The 16,699-nt window shown below is 39.6% G+C and overlaps 2 protein-coding genes across 2 annotated transcripts; one reads left to right on the top strand and one right to left on the bottom strand.

Annotated features, from left to right (window-relative positions):
- The first annotated feature begins 696 nt into the window (after positions 1-696).
- On the top strand, positions 697-6,741 carry nemp1 (nuclear envelope integral membrane protein 1). Its single transcript, XM_034696492.1, has 9 exons — positions 697-870; positions 3,006-3,127; positions 3,368-3,584; positions 3,675-3,747; positions 3,823-3,916; positions 4,009-4,123; positions 4,283-4,508; positions 4,869-5,045; positions 5,955-6,741. Exons 1-9 carry the CDS (start codon positions 762-764, stop codon positions 6,112-6,114), a joined length of 1,293 nt encoding a protein of 430 aa, XP_034552383.1. The 5' UTR covers positions 697-761; the 3' UTR covers positions 6,115-6,741.
- A 3,069-nt stretch (positions 6,742-9,810) lies between these two features.
- ormdl2 (ORMDL sphingolipid biosynthesis regulator 2) lies at positions 9,811-15,364 on the bottom strand. Its single transcript, XM_034696674.1, has 4 exons — positions 15,189-15,364; positions 12,929-13,102; positions 12,474-12,625; positions 9,811-10,537 (listed from the first exon to the last, which is right to left on the bottom strand). Exons 2-4 carry the CDS (start codon positions 13,100-13,102, stop codon positions 10,402-10,404), a joined length of 462 nt encoding a protein of 153 aa, XP_034552565.1. The 5' UTR covers positions 15,189-15,364; the 3' UTR covers positions 9,811-10,401.
- Between the last annotated feature and the right edge of the window lie 1,335 nt (positions 15,365-16,699).

Below are 16,699 nucleotides of genomic sequence, written 5' to 3'. Positions count from 1 at the left end.
ACTCGGCTTGGGAACTGAAGGGTCGCCGGTTCGAGTCCCAGTATGGATGAAGTTTGGCAAGTGGACTGGTGGCTGGAGGGGGGGTGGTTCACTTGCCTGGGCACTGCTGAGGCGCCCTTCAGCAAGGCACCGAAACCCCAACTGCTCGGGGTCCTGATGGCAGCATCCTCACTCTGACATCTCTCCCTAAGCATGTTCACTGCATGTGTGTGCATGATTGCATGTATATACTGTGTGTAGCATGTCCAAAAAAATAGCGCAAGTGAAAAAATTGAATTTCCCCCCTGGGGATTAATAAAGTACCTTTCTTCTTATAATGTACTGGAAACCATGGTGCTGCACTGCCATTTTTTAAAATGTATTTCTTTATTTCTTTATTTAAGTATTTCTTTATTTTTATTTTATTATTGAACATGGTAAACAACACAATGACAAACACTACAGACATGTGCTTCAGATAAATCAAATACTCCAATAAATTAAAGAGAAAAGGAAAAAGAAACAAAGAAAAAACAAAAACAAAAACCGGGACATGTAACTCTTGATAATTAATTAAAATATTTCAGACACTTAGAGGGAAATCCTCTCCAAAAAAGTCATTAAAGAGGTCTACTGCGCTGTCATTTTTATAGACGTTGAACGCTCAGTGACGTCATTCAACCTGAAGCTCTGATTGGCTGGACGGGCTGTAACTCAGTCGTGCTGCCAGAGGAGGAAGGGGCGGAGCCAAGCTTGAGGGGCGGGACAATGGTGCTATCATCATGGCGGGATGCATGAAAATGATAAACGGCTTAATTTGTACTAATGCTACATTTGTGGTTTTCACGGTGCTGCTTCTCTCTCTACCTCAACACTCACATCAAACCTCGGGTAAGACGCAGCGTGACACAGCAACTGTAGAGACGTAGATTAATATAACGGGTACTTTAAACCAGAATCATGCTAACTCGTGTTAGCTTGTGTTTGTTTGGTATTTCAAACAGTTGAGGAAGTTTGTGAAGCTGAGAGTTACCCCCACCTAATCTCATAACCCAGCTGATCGGTCTGCTCTTCCTTTCTGCCTCTGGATAATTTGATTAAAGTTGATCATTAATTTAGCTTGTTTCTAGATTTCATAGCATAATAACTGAACATCATCGTTTCTGGGATCAAGAGTCCGCCCCGCCCTCAGGCTGTGTGTCGCTCATCACAACACCAGCATGAAGTCAGAAACTGAAACCTGTTTCACATAATCCTAACCTGATGGTTCAAGAAATGAGTGAAAGTCAAGTCTGAAACTCAGAGCTAGCTGATGAAGGGGAACAAGACAGAGTAATACATAGTTGTTTCTCTTGCTTTGTGTCGAAAGCCTGGAAGACAGAGACATACTGCCAAGTCACACAGTAACTGCCATGTAGTGAAATGAATATGATAACAGATAATTAACAATGTGTTGAATTGATTGCAGCACCTGAGGATGATTTAGTGTCACCTTCATAAACATTTCTGTCAAGGTTATTCATCCAGGTTGGATCATTATAAGATACTTGATACCTTTCTGTAAACATTAATGTAGCACAGAGTGATGTTTGATGAAATATACAGACTGATTTAGTAATCTTCTAATTGCATTTGTATGCAAGATATATTTTATTTGATCCCCTTGGGGAAATTCTTTTGTTACAGCAGCTTACAACACTGAGACGGGGGAATACAGCAATGTACATACATAGTTAAAAATGTAAAAACAATAATAAAAGTAATGATAAAATAAAACAAAAATAAAATAAAATATGGCAAATATTGAAGATATATTTAACACTATGTACAATCCTATCTGATGAATAGATAGTGATGTAAATTACTGCAGAGATAAAATTGCAGACATATTGCCAAGTCACAAAGTAACTGCTATGTAGTGAAATGAAAATGAGAACAGATAATTAACGGGTTATTAACGGGTAATTGTGGTGCTGGTGTTAAATAGTCTGATTGCAGATGGGGTGAAGGACCTGTGGTAGTGCTCCATCCTGCAGGGTGGGTGTCTCAGTCTGCTGCAATGCAATGTAAATATATTATAACACAGCTTTCATCCTCTAATTACCAGATGTTGGTGTTTTCTTTTCACATCATCTGATCCATTTGTTTTTCTGTTGACAGGTTTCTCTTGTAGCATGTCAACATCTGATGTCATATATCATAATTATAATAATACATTTTATTTTTGGGCCCCTTTCAGGACACTCAAGGTCGCCTTACAAATGGAACAATAATAAAACAGACTTAATATAAAAAGTACTCCATAAAACAAACAATATATGATATGAAAATGACACAATGAATGGAAAGATGTAGTGTTGTAGGTTTCGGTCTTGTCTCGGAATCAAAATAATTTCTACTCGGTCTTGTCTCAGTCTCTGACTGGGCGGACTCCATATTTGATATCAAGACCGGTCGAGACCACCACTGATGCACTCTGTGTCCCTGTCATTACTGTGATAAGAGAAAAAACGAAACATAAGGAGTCAAAACAAAGGCAACAAAGACAAAACCAAACCTTGTTTGTTGCTGTCAATTGTATTCAAAGCTAATTTTAATAAAATAAACAGAAGTCTTTTATTTTGTTAACTCTCATAATGATTTTTCATTGATATATATGGTCTTGGTCTTGTCTCGGTCTTGCCCTGCCTTGCTCTTGGTCTTGACTCGGTCCCGATCCCTAAATGTCTTGTTCTTGTCTTGGGCTCGGTGCACTCTGGTCTCAGACATGTCTTGATCTCGGTTAATGTGGTCTTGACTCCAACACTAGAAAGACGAAATCCAATAAAAAAGGTACATGTGACGTGTTTACAGGGAATATGCAGCTCTTAAAAGGAGGGTTTTGAGGCAGGGTTTGAAACTTGGAAGACAGTCAGAGTTACTGATGGTTAGTGGTAAAGAGTTGCAGCTCGAGATCCCATGGAGGTTAAGTGGGCATGTCTATCATGTAATCTTTGTACTAACACGCCTCTCCTTATCAAACCCAGGTAACACACATCAAATAATTGATCTTCAGGATGGACAGGACTACGTCATGTCAGGGTCCAACAGGTTCTGTTACAAAAACTCAGCGGTGCCCACCTGGAGGCAAACATGGACGAGGATTCAGGTACGTTACAAAAGCTAGAAGTGTTTTAAATGATCCGTAATGTACTTCTCTTTCTGCTTTCATGAGGTTGATTTCTAAATGATCTGTGGTGTTAGGTTTAAGTTTGTGATCTGTTACACACAGAAATGTAGAAGCCCAAGCATTGAATCTACACAGATTCAACAGTTGCTTTTTTCAAAAGTTATATCCTACTGTCAAACTCATTGAATGTGCTCAATAACATCTGTTACTGTCTAACAGGTCAGAGTGTGGAGCTCCACTGTGTTCAAGGTGGACACAGTAGAAGGTGAGGAGAAGCTGCAGGAGCTGGACCGCTTCAGTGTCTGGGGCTGGTTTCAGGGCTTGTTACGGGAGCGTAAAAATGAAACCACGATCAACATCGGCCTGTTCAGCAAGAAGACGTGCTTCAAGATCGACCCAGCTGACAAAACTCTGTACACTGTCAAGCCCCTACGCAGTAAGTGGGAAAACAAATGAAGTCAATTGACACTTCACCTCTTTTACAAGACGTTTTACAGCCGACACAATCGTTCTGTCTTCCTTGCAGAATTTGATATCTACCTGTTTTTGGTATTCCTGGCTGGGATTATGTTGTTTCTCTTTGCAGACTCGCTCAGCAGGTAACTTTTCATCCATATATAACAGTATCTGAACAGAACTATGATTTCACTAACCATGTCGTCCTCTACATGAAGGAGTCAACTCTTCTTCTACTCTGCTGGAATGAGCACAGGCATGATCGCTTCTCTCATCATCCTCTTCTTCATTCTGGCTCGCTTTTTGCCAAAGGTAAGGTGTTTCTTCACCGCAGATATCCATGACTGCAATTCTTTAATTCACTCACTTGTTGATAACTATTTAACCCATTGCTGTTCTTGCAGAAAAGCCCTTTCTATGTGTTGATTGTTGGCGGCTGGTCGTTTTCTGTGTACGCCATCCAGCTCGTCTTCAAGAACCTTAGCGTCATTTTGAAGGAGCACTGGAACATGGCTTTAGGTACCAACGTTTGTATAGATAGTAACTTAAAAACATGTAAACATCAGATCAGAGCAACACTCTCAATACTTCAGATTTTATTGCATCTCATCCAATGAATACTTAAAAGCATCTTTTCCCTGATACTGTACTGTAAATGATGTCTGTTATTTCTGTCAGGTTATGTCGTAGTGGTGGGATTCATCAGTTTTGCGGTGTGTTACCTTTATGGTCCTCTGGCGAATGAGAAGAGCATCAACATCTTGTCCTGGACGCTGCAGCTCTTCGGTCTGCTCCTGGTTTATTTCGGGATTCAAATCCAACAAGTCGCCATTGCCATCATTGTAGCAGCGGTTTTCTCCAAATACCTGGAGTACCCAGTCACTCTGGCAGTGGCCGCATGGAGGTGGGTGTTTGCAGTGTGGACAGAAGGGGGTGCAATAGGACTGTAGTTAATTGGGTTTCACTTTCAGACACTTCAAAAGGCTTGGGTGACTTCAGAGGAGATCTCTGTCACTCATTCATTACCATTTTTATGGCTGACGATTATTAAGCATTTAAAAATCTATATCATCAGAATGATTTGTTCATTGGAAAGCCATGCATGATGTCTGTTCACTCTGCTTGTATTGATTTATATTCTGAGCTTGCTTCAAGCACTGAATCTCAAATCAATGATATTAACACGTTATGTTATAAAGGATTACACCTCATGAAAGAGTATTTTCATTCATTCTGGTTATATTTTATTGCCTGTTTCGTGCAGGAAAATGAGACGGTTAGTTCACTGGAAGCCGGAGCCTCGTCGGCTGTTGACTGAAGAGGAGTATCAGAGGCAGGCAGAGGAGGAGACTCGGCGCTCGCTGGACGAGCTGAGGAAGTACTGTCACAGCCCCGAGTTCAGCCCCTGGAAGACTGTGTCCAGACTGCAGTCCCCGAAAAGGTGACCCATGTTGTTGTTTTTATTTTTTTTTACAATATGTTTACTGAATTTTTTAAACATTTTCAAAGACACAATTCCAATAAGATAAAATCTATGGAAAAAAATAAAATAAAACAAATATATACAGACCAATGTTGTTTTAGTTGGTGTTCAATTTTTTTATTTTTCATTTTTTATCCATGATGGTAAAGATCTAGATTTAAAAAGGGGTTCAGTTTTACAGATATCGTTGTATTTATGCTAAAGTCAATCTAAACCTGTTGACTTCTGCATAGAACGAGTTTGTGCGTCTTATTTAAGTGAGGAAACTTTATCTATTTAAAGGTATTATTTATATATATTTCAAATTAGAAAACAAAAGCAGCCGTTTGATGTTTAGAAACGGTGGTTGTGTGCCACTGATGTATGGCAATTTATCACTGATCTTAATATGTAGTATCTAGGTCATGTCAATGATTGATTCTTTTAATGACCACACAGCCAAGCTGGTGGAATTTGTTATCAGTGCAGCTGCAGGTTCCAACATTACATTTAACAGTAGACATAAAAACATAATTGTACATGTAGAAGTAACATTTCTAAAACAAAAATACAAGGGCCATGCCTCATCCTTGGTGTTTAGAGTTCAGAGTTAATAAAGTTGATTGCAAGGGGAATAAAACTGTTTTTAAAACGGGTTGTTTTGGAGGCGATTGTCCTGTAGCGCCTCCCAGAGGGCAGTAGCTGGAAGGCATAGTGATTCAAGGGATGGTAGGGGTGAGCCAGTAATTTTGGATGCCCTGTTGATGATGCGCTGCAGTTTCTTCTAGGAGAGTGTGTCGAGAGTGCCAAACCAGACTGATGAATGAAGTAAGGACACATGTCATGTATAATTTCTATTGTTGCTGATGTTGTCACTTTAATCCACAGGTTTGCTGATTTCGTTGAAGGCTCGCCTCACTTGATGTCAAACGAGGTGTCCGTCCACGCACAGGAGTACGGCTTTGGAGGATCTTTTTTTGAGGATGAGTTTTTCGACACAGACGATGAGGAAATGGAGGATTATAAACCTTTGATGAAACCAGAGTGAGATAACAGTTACAGAAGATGTTCTGATATAGAAACAGTCGTTGCTGCCTTTGACGAGGTGGGACCAGAGAGCAGCCCTCCGTGGACGTGCTCTCCTGCCTTTTGAGTGTTTTCTGTGGAGGGATGGAAAAGCCTGGATTTTTCATTTCAGTCGCATGAACTGCCTTACTATGACAAACATTGATGATCACAGCAGAGCGGTGTGGTCACCCATCTGATGTCAGCAAAGAAATGTAGTTTCAAAGAATGTGCACTAAAGCAAGACGTTTTCTTTTTTAGGGAACAAAATACAATGAAACAAGCCCAAGGTTAAAGCAATATAGAAATGTCCGGTGTGTTGTTGTTTGTGCTGACTTTAGCCGTTTTAATTTTTACAAACAATGTGTTCACAGCCTTCAGGCTTCTTTAAATGGGCTCACTGCACTGAGAGCATCCATACATCCCTGCAGCACATCATGTGAAAGTTCTCCCCTCTCTGAACAGCAGCATGACGTGGTGTGAGGTTTTATTTCTGCTTTCTGCTCGGGGAGAAGTGAAGTCATGTTACTGTTTTTCCTCTGTTTTTATTTTACTTGAAATAGAGAGGTGGAAGTGTCCTAAAGTATTTTGAATAAAAAAATATGAGTTATGCATGCTTCTGTGTTATTGTTTTCATGGCAGGAACTTAAGCCTATACTGGAAGATGATATTCTCAGAGGTGAGAAGAAAGTCTTTTATTTTTTTTTATCCATCCATACATCCATTTTCTTCTGCTTCTCCAGGGTCGTGTCGCGGGGGTAGCAGTCCAAGCAAATTGGCCCAGTCATCCCTCTCCCCAGCAACACTTTCCAGCTCCTCCTGGGGAGTCCCGAGGCGATCCCAGACCAGGCGGGAGATATAATCCCTTCACTGCGTTCTGGGTCTACCCCGGGGCCTTCTCCCAGTTGGACGTGCCCGGATCACCTCTAAAGGGAAGCGTCTGGGAGTCATCCTTATCAGATGCCCGCACCACCTCAGTTGACTCCTTTCAACGTGGAGGAGCAGTGGCTCTACTTCGAGTTCCCTCCGGAGTAGTTCTATATATTTTGGGCTTTTATTAAGGAAGGATAGGATAGTGGATAGAGCAGGAAAGAGGCGAAGGGGACGGAAGTTAACCTGGGCTGCCTTCTTGAGGACTAGAGCCTCTTTACATCGGATGGGGGACTTAACCACAAGGCCTAGCTTGTAATCAGGTGGGAAATACAGCACAGCATTACAAAGACTGTTCTTTGAAAAAAAAAAGAAGTACATGAGGAAGATGAACATTTATCTGTGGAGTTTCCACTTCAGAAGATGAAATGTGTCACTACACTTGCAGGAGCTGCATTTCACAGTAACTGCCACAGAAATATGTTGAATCTGCATACTGGGGAATGATTCATCATCCTTTGTGAACTTCATCAATCAAATCTTTTGCTTTTCAGAGATGAATCTCAGGAGACAGCATGTCAAGTTAATTAATAATCCCTTTTGGTTTCATGCTCTGTTACATTTAGGAAGTTCTGCCCAGTGGCTAAATAAAATATTGCTCTGACAGCTTTGTTTCGATTAAAGTTTTCTAGCAGAGTGACAGGGATTTATTGCAAAGGGATGATTTGAACACATAGCATCTATCTAGCGTCTTTCTTCTAGGGGTGGGCATTTCAAACAAAAATACTATTTGATGGAAACTACAGGTGCAGCTCAACATGATAGAACATCATGAAAAAGTTTAATATTTTGCATGAGTTATTTAGGAAAGAATTGGATTGTTGCTCATTCCTCTTTTCAGACATTAGTCAGCTTTGCTTTTCATTGAAAATCAAGATGTTAGAATCCAGAAGAAGAGAGGACTGGTACAAAAACCAAGGTGTTTGAAGTCCAGTGTGAAGTTTCTGCAGCCTGTGATGGTTTGGGGAGTCACGTCCTCTGCTGGTGTGGATCCACTTTGGTTTATTAAGTCCAATGTCAACACAGCTGTTTAACAGGACATTTTAGTGCACTTCATGCTCCCATCTGCTAACAAACTTTATGACAATGCAGATTTCCTTCCCCATGAGGACTTGGCACCTGCCCACACCACCAAAACCACAACCATGTGAGGTACTGTGAAAAGATGAGAAACACCTGACCAAAGAATAAAAACAAGGTGAAGGCCACTATCAGAGCAGCCTGGGCTTAGGAACACCTCAGCAGTCCCTCAGGCTGATCGCCTCCATGCCAGGCAACAGTGATGCAATATTTGGTGATAAAGGAGCTCCAATCCAAGTCCTGAGTGTAAACATGTACACATTTTTCAGAAATTGGACATTTCTATATTTGAAATCCTTTTTTGATTTATCTTAATATTGTAATTGAGATATTGGATTTATTTTTCCTGTGAAAATAATCATCAAAATAGCTGCAACTGTACACTAATGCTTTATTCTTATTTTGTCATTTAACCCTCCTGATATGTTGCGGGTCAAATTGACCCTTTTTAAAGTTCAAATATAATTTAAAAAAAAATGTTTAAGATTTTCTTTTACTATGAAACTTCTTCTGCTTGCCTTAATTAGCATAAACAACATATACAATGAAAATGGCTCATTTCACACATTTGCAACCCCCCCTGCATGTTTATATTACATAGATACTGGTTGTGGGTCAATTTGACCCTGCAGTCAAAGTGGAGACTAAAAGGGGTCAGAAGTGTCATATGCTAAATGTTTCTTTGCAACTGTGTTCAGAAAAAAACGTGAATTATCCTCATTGCAATATGATCTGTGCAAATTAAAGAACACCATTGCACTAAATATTGATTTAAATGGTAAGTAATGGAGTTCATAATGAGATTTAAAAAAAAATATGTATTGGGATTTTGTTGGATTCTGACACTTTTGGATAACTAAATATGCCCCGAGTCAAGTTGACCCAAGAATATTATTGCTGTCCCTGAGAAACAGACATAACAGGAGCGTTAACAGTAGTTAGCCAACAGCTTTTAAGATGAGTTAATAGTAGCATGAACTACTTAATTTTTTTGGGGATTAACAGCAATTTTAATCTTAAAAAATCCTGACCCACCTCTGCTTTCTTTGAAGTCACATTACATAAAAAGTAGAACTGGGGAAAGACTGCAGCTGATGACCAAATGCAGTACAAGTGAGATAGTGTTATCTTGTATCAGGTACTTTTCAGTGTATGTTGGTGAAATAGGATGTTGTACTCATGGTTCTCTCCCACTCTTATCTTTTAAAGAGCCATATATCTGATGACATTTAGCCCAGCTGCCCAACTTTTTTATATTATGGTGGCTTTACAAGCAGGCTTTGAGGCTAGGGAACACCCCTTAGAACACAGTTTTCAAATGACTGTAGTCGATTACACAGCATGTATGAATCAGTGTATGACCATGCAACATTTGCATTTTTGAGGCTTAGGATAACATGTGACCGCAGTTCCTGTCAATTATTTCCGTCAAACAGGCTATACCAGCAGGAAAACCTCTGAAACAGGACCCATCGCTCCCAGAGAGGGGAAAATCCTTTCGATGTATGAGCATATTGCAAACAGTGACGCCACCTCAGTAGAAGCTGTATGTAAAGTGTCTGGAGTTCCCCAGGGGTCACAACCTGGCCCACATTAGGTCAAGTAAATCTAACTCACCTCAGAACTCAAATAATTCAGCAGTTTGTGCAATAACGACAAGACAACCAAATAAACACATGGTGCTCCTAATGCTCATTTTATAAAGAGGACAGGAAATCCAGCTTTTATAGAGAACAATAAGTAACATGGAGTAATGTGTATCATAGCAAAACAAAGACTGCAGTGTTCACTGTAGGCGTTTAAATGCATGCTGCATGCATATCCTTCATAGTAAACTAAGAGAAAAGAGGAGAACTTGAACAAGAACATAAAAGAAGCTGCAACAATGAATTCCATATGCATTCATTCACATTTATGGCGACACCCAGAAAGTTTTACAGACCTGCAGCCAGTGCAGTTTGGAAGAGAAAACAGATAGAAGGTGATGTTTTAAAAATAATGGAAACACATTTTAAAGCTGTAACAAACACAAATCAGAAACATCGGTAGAGAAAAATCACCGTCATGGAACAGCAGCAGTGCATTTACCTTTTCTGCAGCACAAACTGCAGCCTTTCCCATATTACTCCACACAGTCTGTACAGAAAAGACAAACCTTACTGGTCCTCTTCTCCTCAAACGCCAAACATAATAAGTTCTTCGGAAGCAGAAAATTTAAGTCCAGTGTTGGTGTTTAAAATCCAGTGATCAGAAAGTTCTGTCAGTATTTGTTGATCCCGAATATCCGTACTCCGTGAAACTGAGGCAACTTTGGGAGGAGGACGCTGAGGAGGGAGCTGGTGTTGATTAGAAAATGTGTGGGATCGTATTTTGTGTAGAAACTAGCAAGAATATACCTGCAGAGAAGTGAAGAAGAAGAAGTGTCAATGCAACATCCACATGTCAGTATCAATTTCAAAGTCTTAACAAAAACACACATGTCAAGAACAGATCTCAAATACATTGCAAAGAAGTGAATATACACAACTCTACTGGCAGAACATGCAGCACCTTCAATGTAAAGATTTAATTCTGCTTTGCTTTTAGTCTGCGTTATCAAGGGTCAGTTTTGGTTTTTTCACAGCTCTCTGGATTCACTGGTGAGTTCAAAAGCTGCAGCAGAAGGTCTAGTGGATAAGTCATGTTGCCATTTTTCAACAAATGCTTCTTTCCATCAAATCTGTTATTTTCCTGAGGAATGTTAGTAGTTCAAACTGATTTAGAGCCATGTCCTGACTCATTTCCTTTGTATGGAAAACACAAGCACACTGCTGGTCTGTGAGGCATTCAAAATGACAGCACAGAACTAATCAGAAACTTATAGTCCTGATGGTCTTGAAAGCGAGGCTGATGCAAAAGGTCATGTGTCAAGGGAACCTCCTGGAAAACCCCTATCCAACAAATTTGAATTGTGCATGCCTACTATGCATAAACAACAATAAACATGGCGAGCTGTACCGGTGTGACTGAGAGAAGATCAAGAAAAAACAAATTTTCAGCGGAAGAAGAAATGGACATTTGATTACAAAAATATAGAATGAACAAACAGCTATTATCAGCAAGTCAATCATCCAAGATAACAAACAAGGATAGAGGGATAGTTTGGCTTAAGATCTTGAACCGGGTAAATGCGTGTGGTTTTTCTGAGCTCACAGTAGAAGACTTAAAAGATGAAATAAGCAACATGAAAGCCGCTTTCTGCAGCAAGCACTGCGGCCAACGTGGTCCAGGTGGAGGACTAAATGTGCTTAAACGGTAACGCTGAAGCACGATGTCCGCCATCCTTTAAACAGCCTAACAGGTGTGTTAATCCTACCATATGCACCTGTAATGTCGGGGTCTACAGACATTAAATGTAATGCTTTGTTGGGGCGTTAACCTGGATCATGCATACCGCTAATCGATTTCTTTTCCACCATTAGCGCTAACGGCCCGTTTTCATTGCTAATGGCTGGTCGTGCATACGAGCCCAGCACGTTTAGGATATGCATTATGTAAGGTATAGAATACTGTTCTGACCAATCAGGAACAAGTATTTAACACAGTTGAGTGATTAGGAAGAAAGAGGTTAAAATCAATCAATCAATCAATCAATCAATCAATCAATCAATCAATCAATCAATCAATCAATCAATCAATCAATCAATCAATCAATCTCCTATTTATATAGCGCCAAATCGCAACAAATGTTATCTCAAGATGCTTTAAAAATATATGAGGTCTAGACCGTACTCTATGTTATATTATTAACAAAGACCCAACATCAAGACCGGATAAGATTCAGTCCCACCTTACAGACAGGACTCAGTCTGATCTCATCTTAATCCACCATGAGCAGAGCACTTTGCAACATTTAGCAAGTTACAGCGGCAAGGACAAACTTCCTTTAACAGGCAGAAACCTCCAGCAGGACCAGACTCATGTTAGACACACATCTGCCTCGATCGTAATAACACAATGATGTCACATTAGAATTAATCTTGTGTTAGTTTAAGATCCTGATTCAGGTTTTCAGTTTTAAATGCCTCAACTTTGAGCTTTTGTCAGCAATCATGCGGCTTCCATTAGCTTAACTGGTTTTCATTTCATCCATCAAAATCCATCACCGCTCTGTAGAAATAAGACCAATGTCTGGAATCAACGTGTTTCCAAAATGAGTCATGACAGTTAGATTAGTCTATACTTATTCCTTAAGACCATTTGATAGCAAGGTGATTCAGACACCATACTGGAGGACCTTCACTTTGAAAGTGGGAGCAGGTGCTTGTCAGTAAAGGCAGTTAGCATACTTACAAAACAATTGGTGAGATAGTGAGGAATTTGCGTGAAGATGTGAACTGGACGCCATAGTCCATCTGTTCCCAGTGTGTGAGCAGGCGAGCTTTGCCTTGGTCTGGTGTCTCAAAGGGAGTGCCCTTCACTGTGTGTAGAAACAGGTACATCACCTGTGCACAACAATAGAGAAAACACAGATATCATTTCTCCAGTTTACAATTCAAAGCAGTAGTCCTCAGAAGTTGAGTGTATCACTGGATCAATGGCTGTCTTTAGGATCTGCTCCAAGAACCAGGGATGGGATTCTTTAACCACTGATGTAAAAATCTCATTAAATCTGAAAATAAAAGACTAGTTTGGTTTTCAGAGCAGACGTGAAAGTGTACTGATCTTGTCATCAAACTCTACAAAATAAACGCATTAAATATTTCCCATTTCACCCAGAGATATTGAATATTGTGGCTCTAACTGACCAGGTTGTGGATGACGTTGGTGAGCGTCCAGACGAGCGGCACGGTGAAAAAAGGAATGCTGAGCAGGACAATGTGCAACACGACGGTCAGCAGCAGGTACGTGAGCCATATTCCTCTGCTGTTCATCACCCTCGTGTTGGGGTTCACCTCACTGTGAGCTACGCCCACGTTCATCTGGAACACAGGCAGGGAAAAAATACAAGTGTTCATGAGGTTAATATTAAAGCATGTTGTTTGTAGAGGCAACCACACTTTGTCTAGATACCCTGGTTCTTAACTTAATATTAGAAAAAAAGGCTAAAAAAGTAGAACATTTAACAGTTTGCAAATTGTAGACATGTGTAGAGTGAAAAGGTGATGATGGGGTTACCCCATCAAAATACAGTATTGATATCACAGTCAACCATGTGCAACAAATGAGACACAAGTTTCAGTGTGACCAAACAATGTAAGTGTAGTAGTTAATTACCATTTCATGTTTCATCCTTTCACTATGAATCACATTTAATCTGTTATGTTTTTGCACTTTCATAAATGCATATTGGCAAAACCTACATATTCTACTTCTAGGGTGATGAAAATGGACAGTTCAATGGGCTAGTAACTACTATGAAGATGAGAAATGGTTTCAGTGAACTTTTAACAAAAATGTAAGAAAAATGTACTTACTGGTTTTAATTTTTTATTGCAACTAATTTTGTATTATTCTTAATTTTTCATTATTATAATTATGACCATTGTTTTAACATAATTATTTTTCGTTTTATTGTATTATTTCTTATTATCTTATATCTTAATTTTATATTTATTTTTCTGGTATTTATCTGATTTAATTTGAGCTTGTTTCTCTGTCTTTTATGATTGACTTGAATTCCCCCACAGTTACAAGATGTGTCAGTTTCAAATCCTTCGGCACATTGTTCCAGGTAAACGGGGCTGAAAATTTAAAAGCCTTTTTGCCCAGTTCAGTTCTGACTCTCGGGACCTGCAACTGTATGATGTCCTGAGAGCGCAGACCATATCAGCTGAGGTTTCTACACATGTGTACACATTCTGACTTTAATCTCAGAATTCTGACTTTAATCTCAGAACTCTGACTGTAATCTCAGAATTCTGACTTTAATCTCAGAATTCTCTCTTTAAACTCAGAATTCTGACTTTAATCTCAGAACTCTGACTTTAATCTCAGAACTCTGACTGTAATCTCAGAACTCTGACTGTAATCTCAGAATTCTGACTTTAATCTCAGAATTCTGACTTTAATCTCAGAACTCTGACTGTAATCTCAGAACTCTGACTGTAATCTCAGAATTCTGACTTTAATCTCAGAATTCTCTCTTTAAACTCAGAATTCTGACTTTAATCTCAGAACTCTGACTGTAATTTCAGAATTCTGACTTTAAAATCAGAATTCTGACATTAATCTCAGAATTCTCTCTTTAAACTCAGAATTCTCTCTTTAATCTCAGAATTCTGACTTTAATCTCAGAATTCTCACTTTAATCTCAGAATTCTGACTTTAATCTCAGAATTCTCCCTTTAATCTCAGAATTCTGAATGTAATCTCATAATTCTCTCTTTAATCTCAGAATTCTGACTTTAATCTCAGAATTCTTACTTTATTCTTGGAATAATAATAATAATAATAATAATAATAATAATAATAATAATAATAATAATAAAAAAAATTAGACCTTCATTTTTTTTCAGTGGGCCTAATCCTCTTCCATATAACCTTTAGGTTTATTGTTTATAAATATAAAAGTTTTGATTGTACCCTTTCTTGACCTTTCTATAGATACCTTAGAAAGACCCCGCCCGACTGAACTGTTCAGGGTGACTAAACACGCGCTCCCTCTCACAGGACAGTCCCATCAACACTCAGCAGCTAACTTACAGCTAGCTGCAACATTCAGACACAAGCTGGAGCAGAAAGCTACGTTAAAAGTGAACGAAGGTTCAGATGTGAAATACTCAACACAAACATGACAGTTCCTTTCCACACAGTTTAAAGACTTTTCTTAATCCCTGCTGAAAAGTTAAACAACGTTAGACGTGTACAAGCTAGCTAACAGTTGAGTTTCTGTCCACAGGTTAACATGCTAAAGTTAGCTTAAAGTTCCTGTAGTCATGTTGTTACAGTCCCGGATTAAAGTTAACCCTGATGTCTGTTAAAGCGTCCACTGAACTGTGATGAATAATCATCGCCCACTCGGCTCTTTGCATATAAAACTTGACATTCTAACGGAGCAATCTTTACCTTCCTGTGTTGTAGCAGCTCACCAGGAAATTCCTTGTTTTTTCTTTAACCCCGCCTCGTTGAGGTTTGGCTGGTTCTTCCTCAGCTGTCGAAACGTCAGCCTGTGTCCTGGTCGACGTCAGGTGAGAGGCAGGTGAGAAGGTACAGTACGAGTATTGGTTGAGATTTGATGTCCCCACACAAAAAAAATTCCACAGACACCCCCTTCCTCTCTCTTCCCTGGGAAAAACTGTTCAATCAAGGTTTAGTTTCTGTCTCAGTAATTCACCATGCCTTCTAATCATCAGTACTTTAACAGGACACAAAGGGTTGATTCAAAACAGGGGTGTGAAACTCATTTCAGTTCAGGGGCCACATACAGCCCAAGTTGATCTGAAGTGGGCCGGACTAGTAAAATCACAACATAATAACCTATAAATAACAACAACTCTACATTTTCCCCTTTGTTTTAGTGCAAAAAAGTACAAGTACATTCTGTAAATGTCCACATTTAATGAACTATCTTTCAACAGAAACAGCTGTTGTTTTTTTCCTCCATGATGAGTCTCATAGTGGGGCTGAATATTTTACCCTTTAAGCCCTGAAACCTGCTGCAAACACACCAAACACACAGGTTACCCATTCACCTGACACAGAGTGTAATGTTTACATTAAAAGAACAGAGATTATAAAAATGAAGAAGGTAAAGTTGGCTATTTTGGACTCCTCAGCTCCAGCATGAACAGTTTGCTTGCTGGACAGTGTTGTATGCAGGGTAGTAGTTAGTGGATCTTATAGTGCTCTAACAAGTCTTTATGAATCTAAACCAGATTATGCAAACAGCAAGTAATCTATTTTCTCACTTTGAGAAAAAAAAGTGGCGCTCTGTCAACACTATGATTTTATGTGACCTCCAGCGGACAAATCTGAAATAGTAGTTACTTTAATTGAAAAATTGCAGTTAATCTCTTCTCTGTAAGTTTTTCACTTTGCAAAGTCGTTCCGCGGGCCGGATTGGATCCTCGGGCGGGCCGGTTTTGGCCCGTGGGCTGCATGTTTGACACCCCTGATTTAAAACCTCACCTTGATGTCTGCACTTAATTAGTTCGTTCGCATCGCCTCATCCCACCACCTACACATTTAACACACCCAAAGATTAGTAAAGAGACAACCACCATATCAAAATCTTCATGTATTTCTTCTTAATGCATAATTCGATACTCAATTATTCTAATCCTAAAATAAAAAAGTCACGGTTAATTTCTTTACAGCTAAATAACATTGGCATCATCCTTGACCCCCCTCTCTCCTTCAAACCACAAATCAGAAACATAAGCAAAGCATCCTTCTTCCACCTCCGTAACATTGCACACCTCACATCCTCTCTCTCCTCCTCTGCTCCCGAAACCCTCATCCACGCCTTCATAACGTCAAGACTGGACTACTGCAACAGCATTCTCTTCCCACACTGACCTTCAAAAAACTACAACATGTGCAGAGCTCAGTTGCCCGGTTACTCACCCACTCCCACA

Source organism: Notolabrus celidotus, chromosome 11 (assembly GCF_009762535.1).
Source record: "Notolabrus celidotus isolate fNotCel1 chromosome 11, fNotCel1.pri, whole genome shotgun sequence".
Lineage (NCBI taxonomy): Eukaryota > Metazoa > Chordata > Actinopteri > Labriformes > Labridae > Notolabrus > Notolabrus celidotus.
This window is presented reverse-complemented; position numbering and strand designations above follow the sequence as displayed.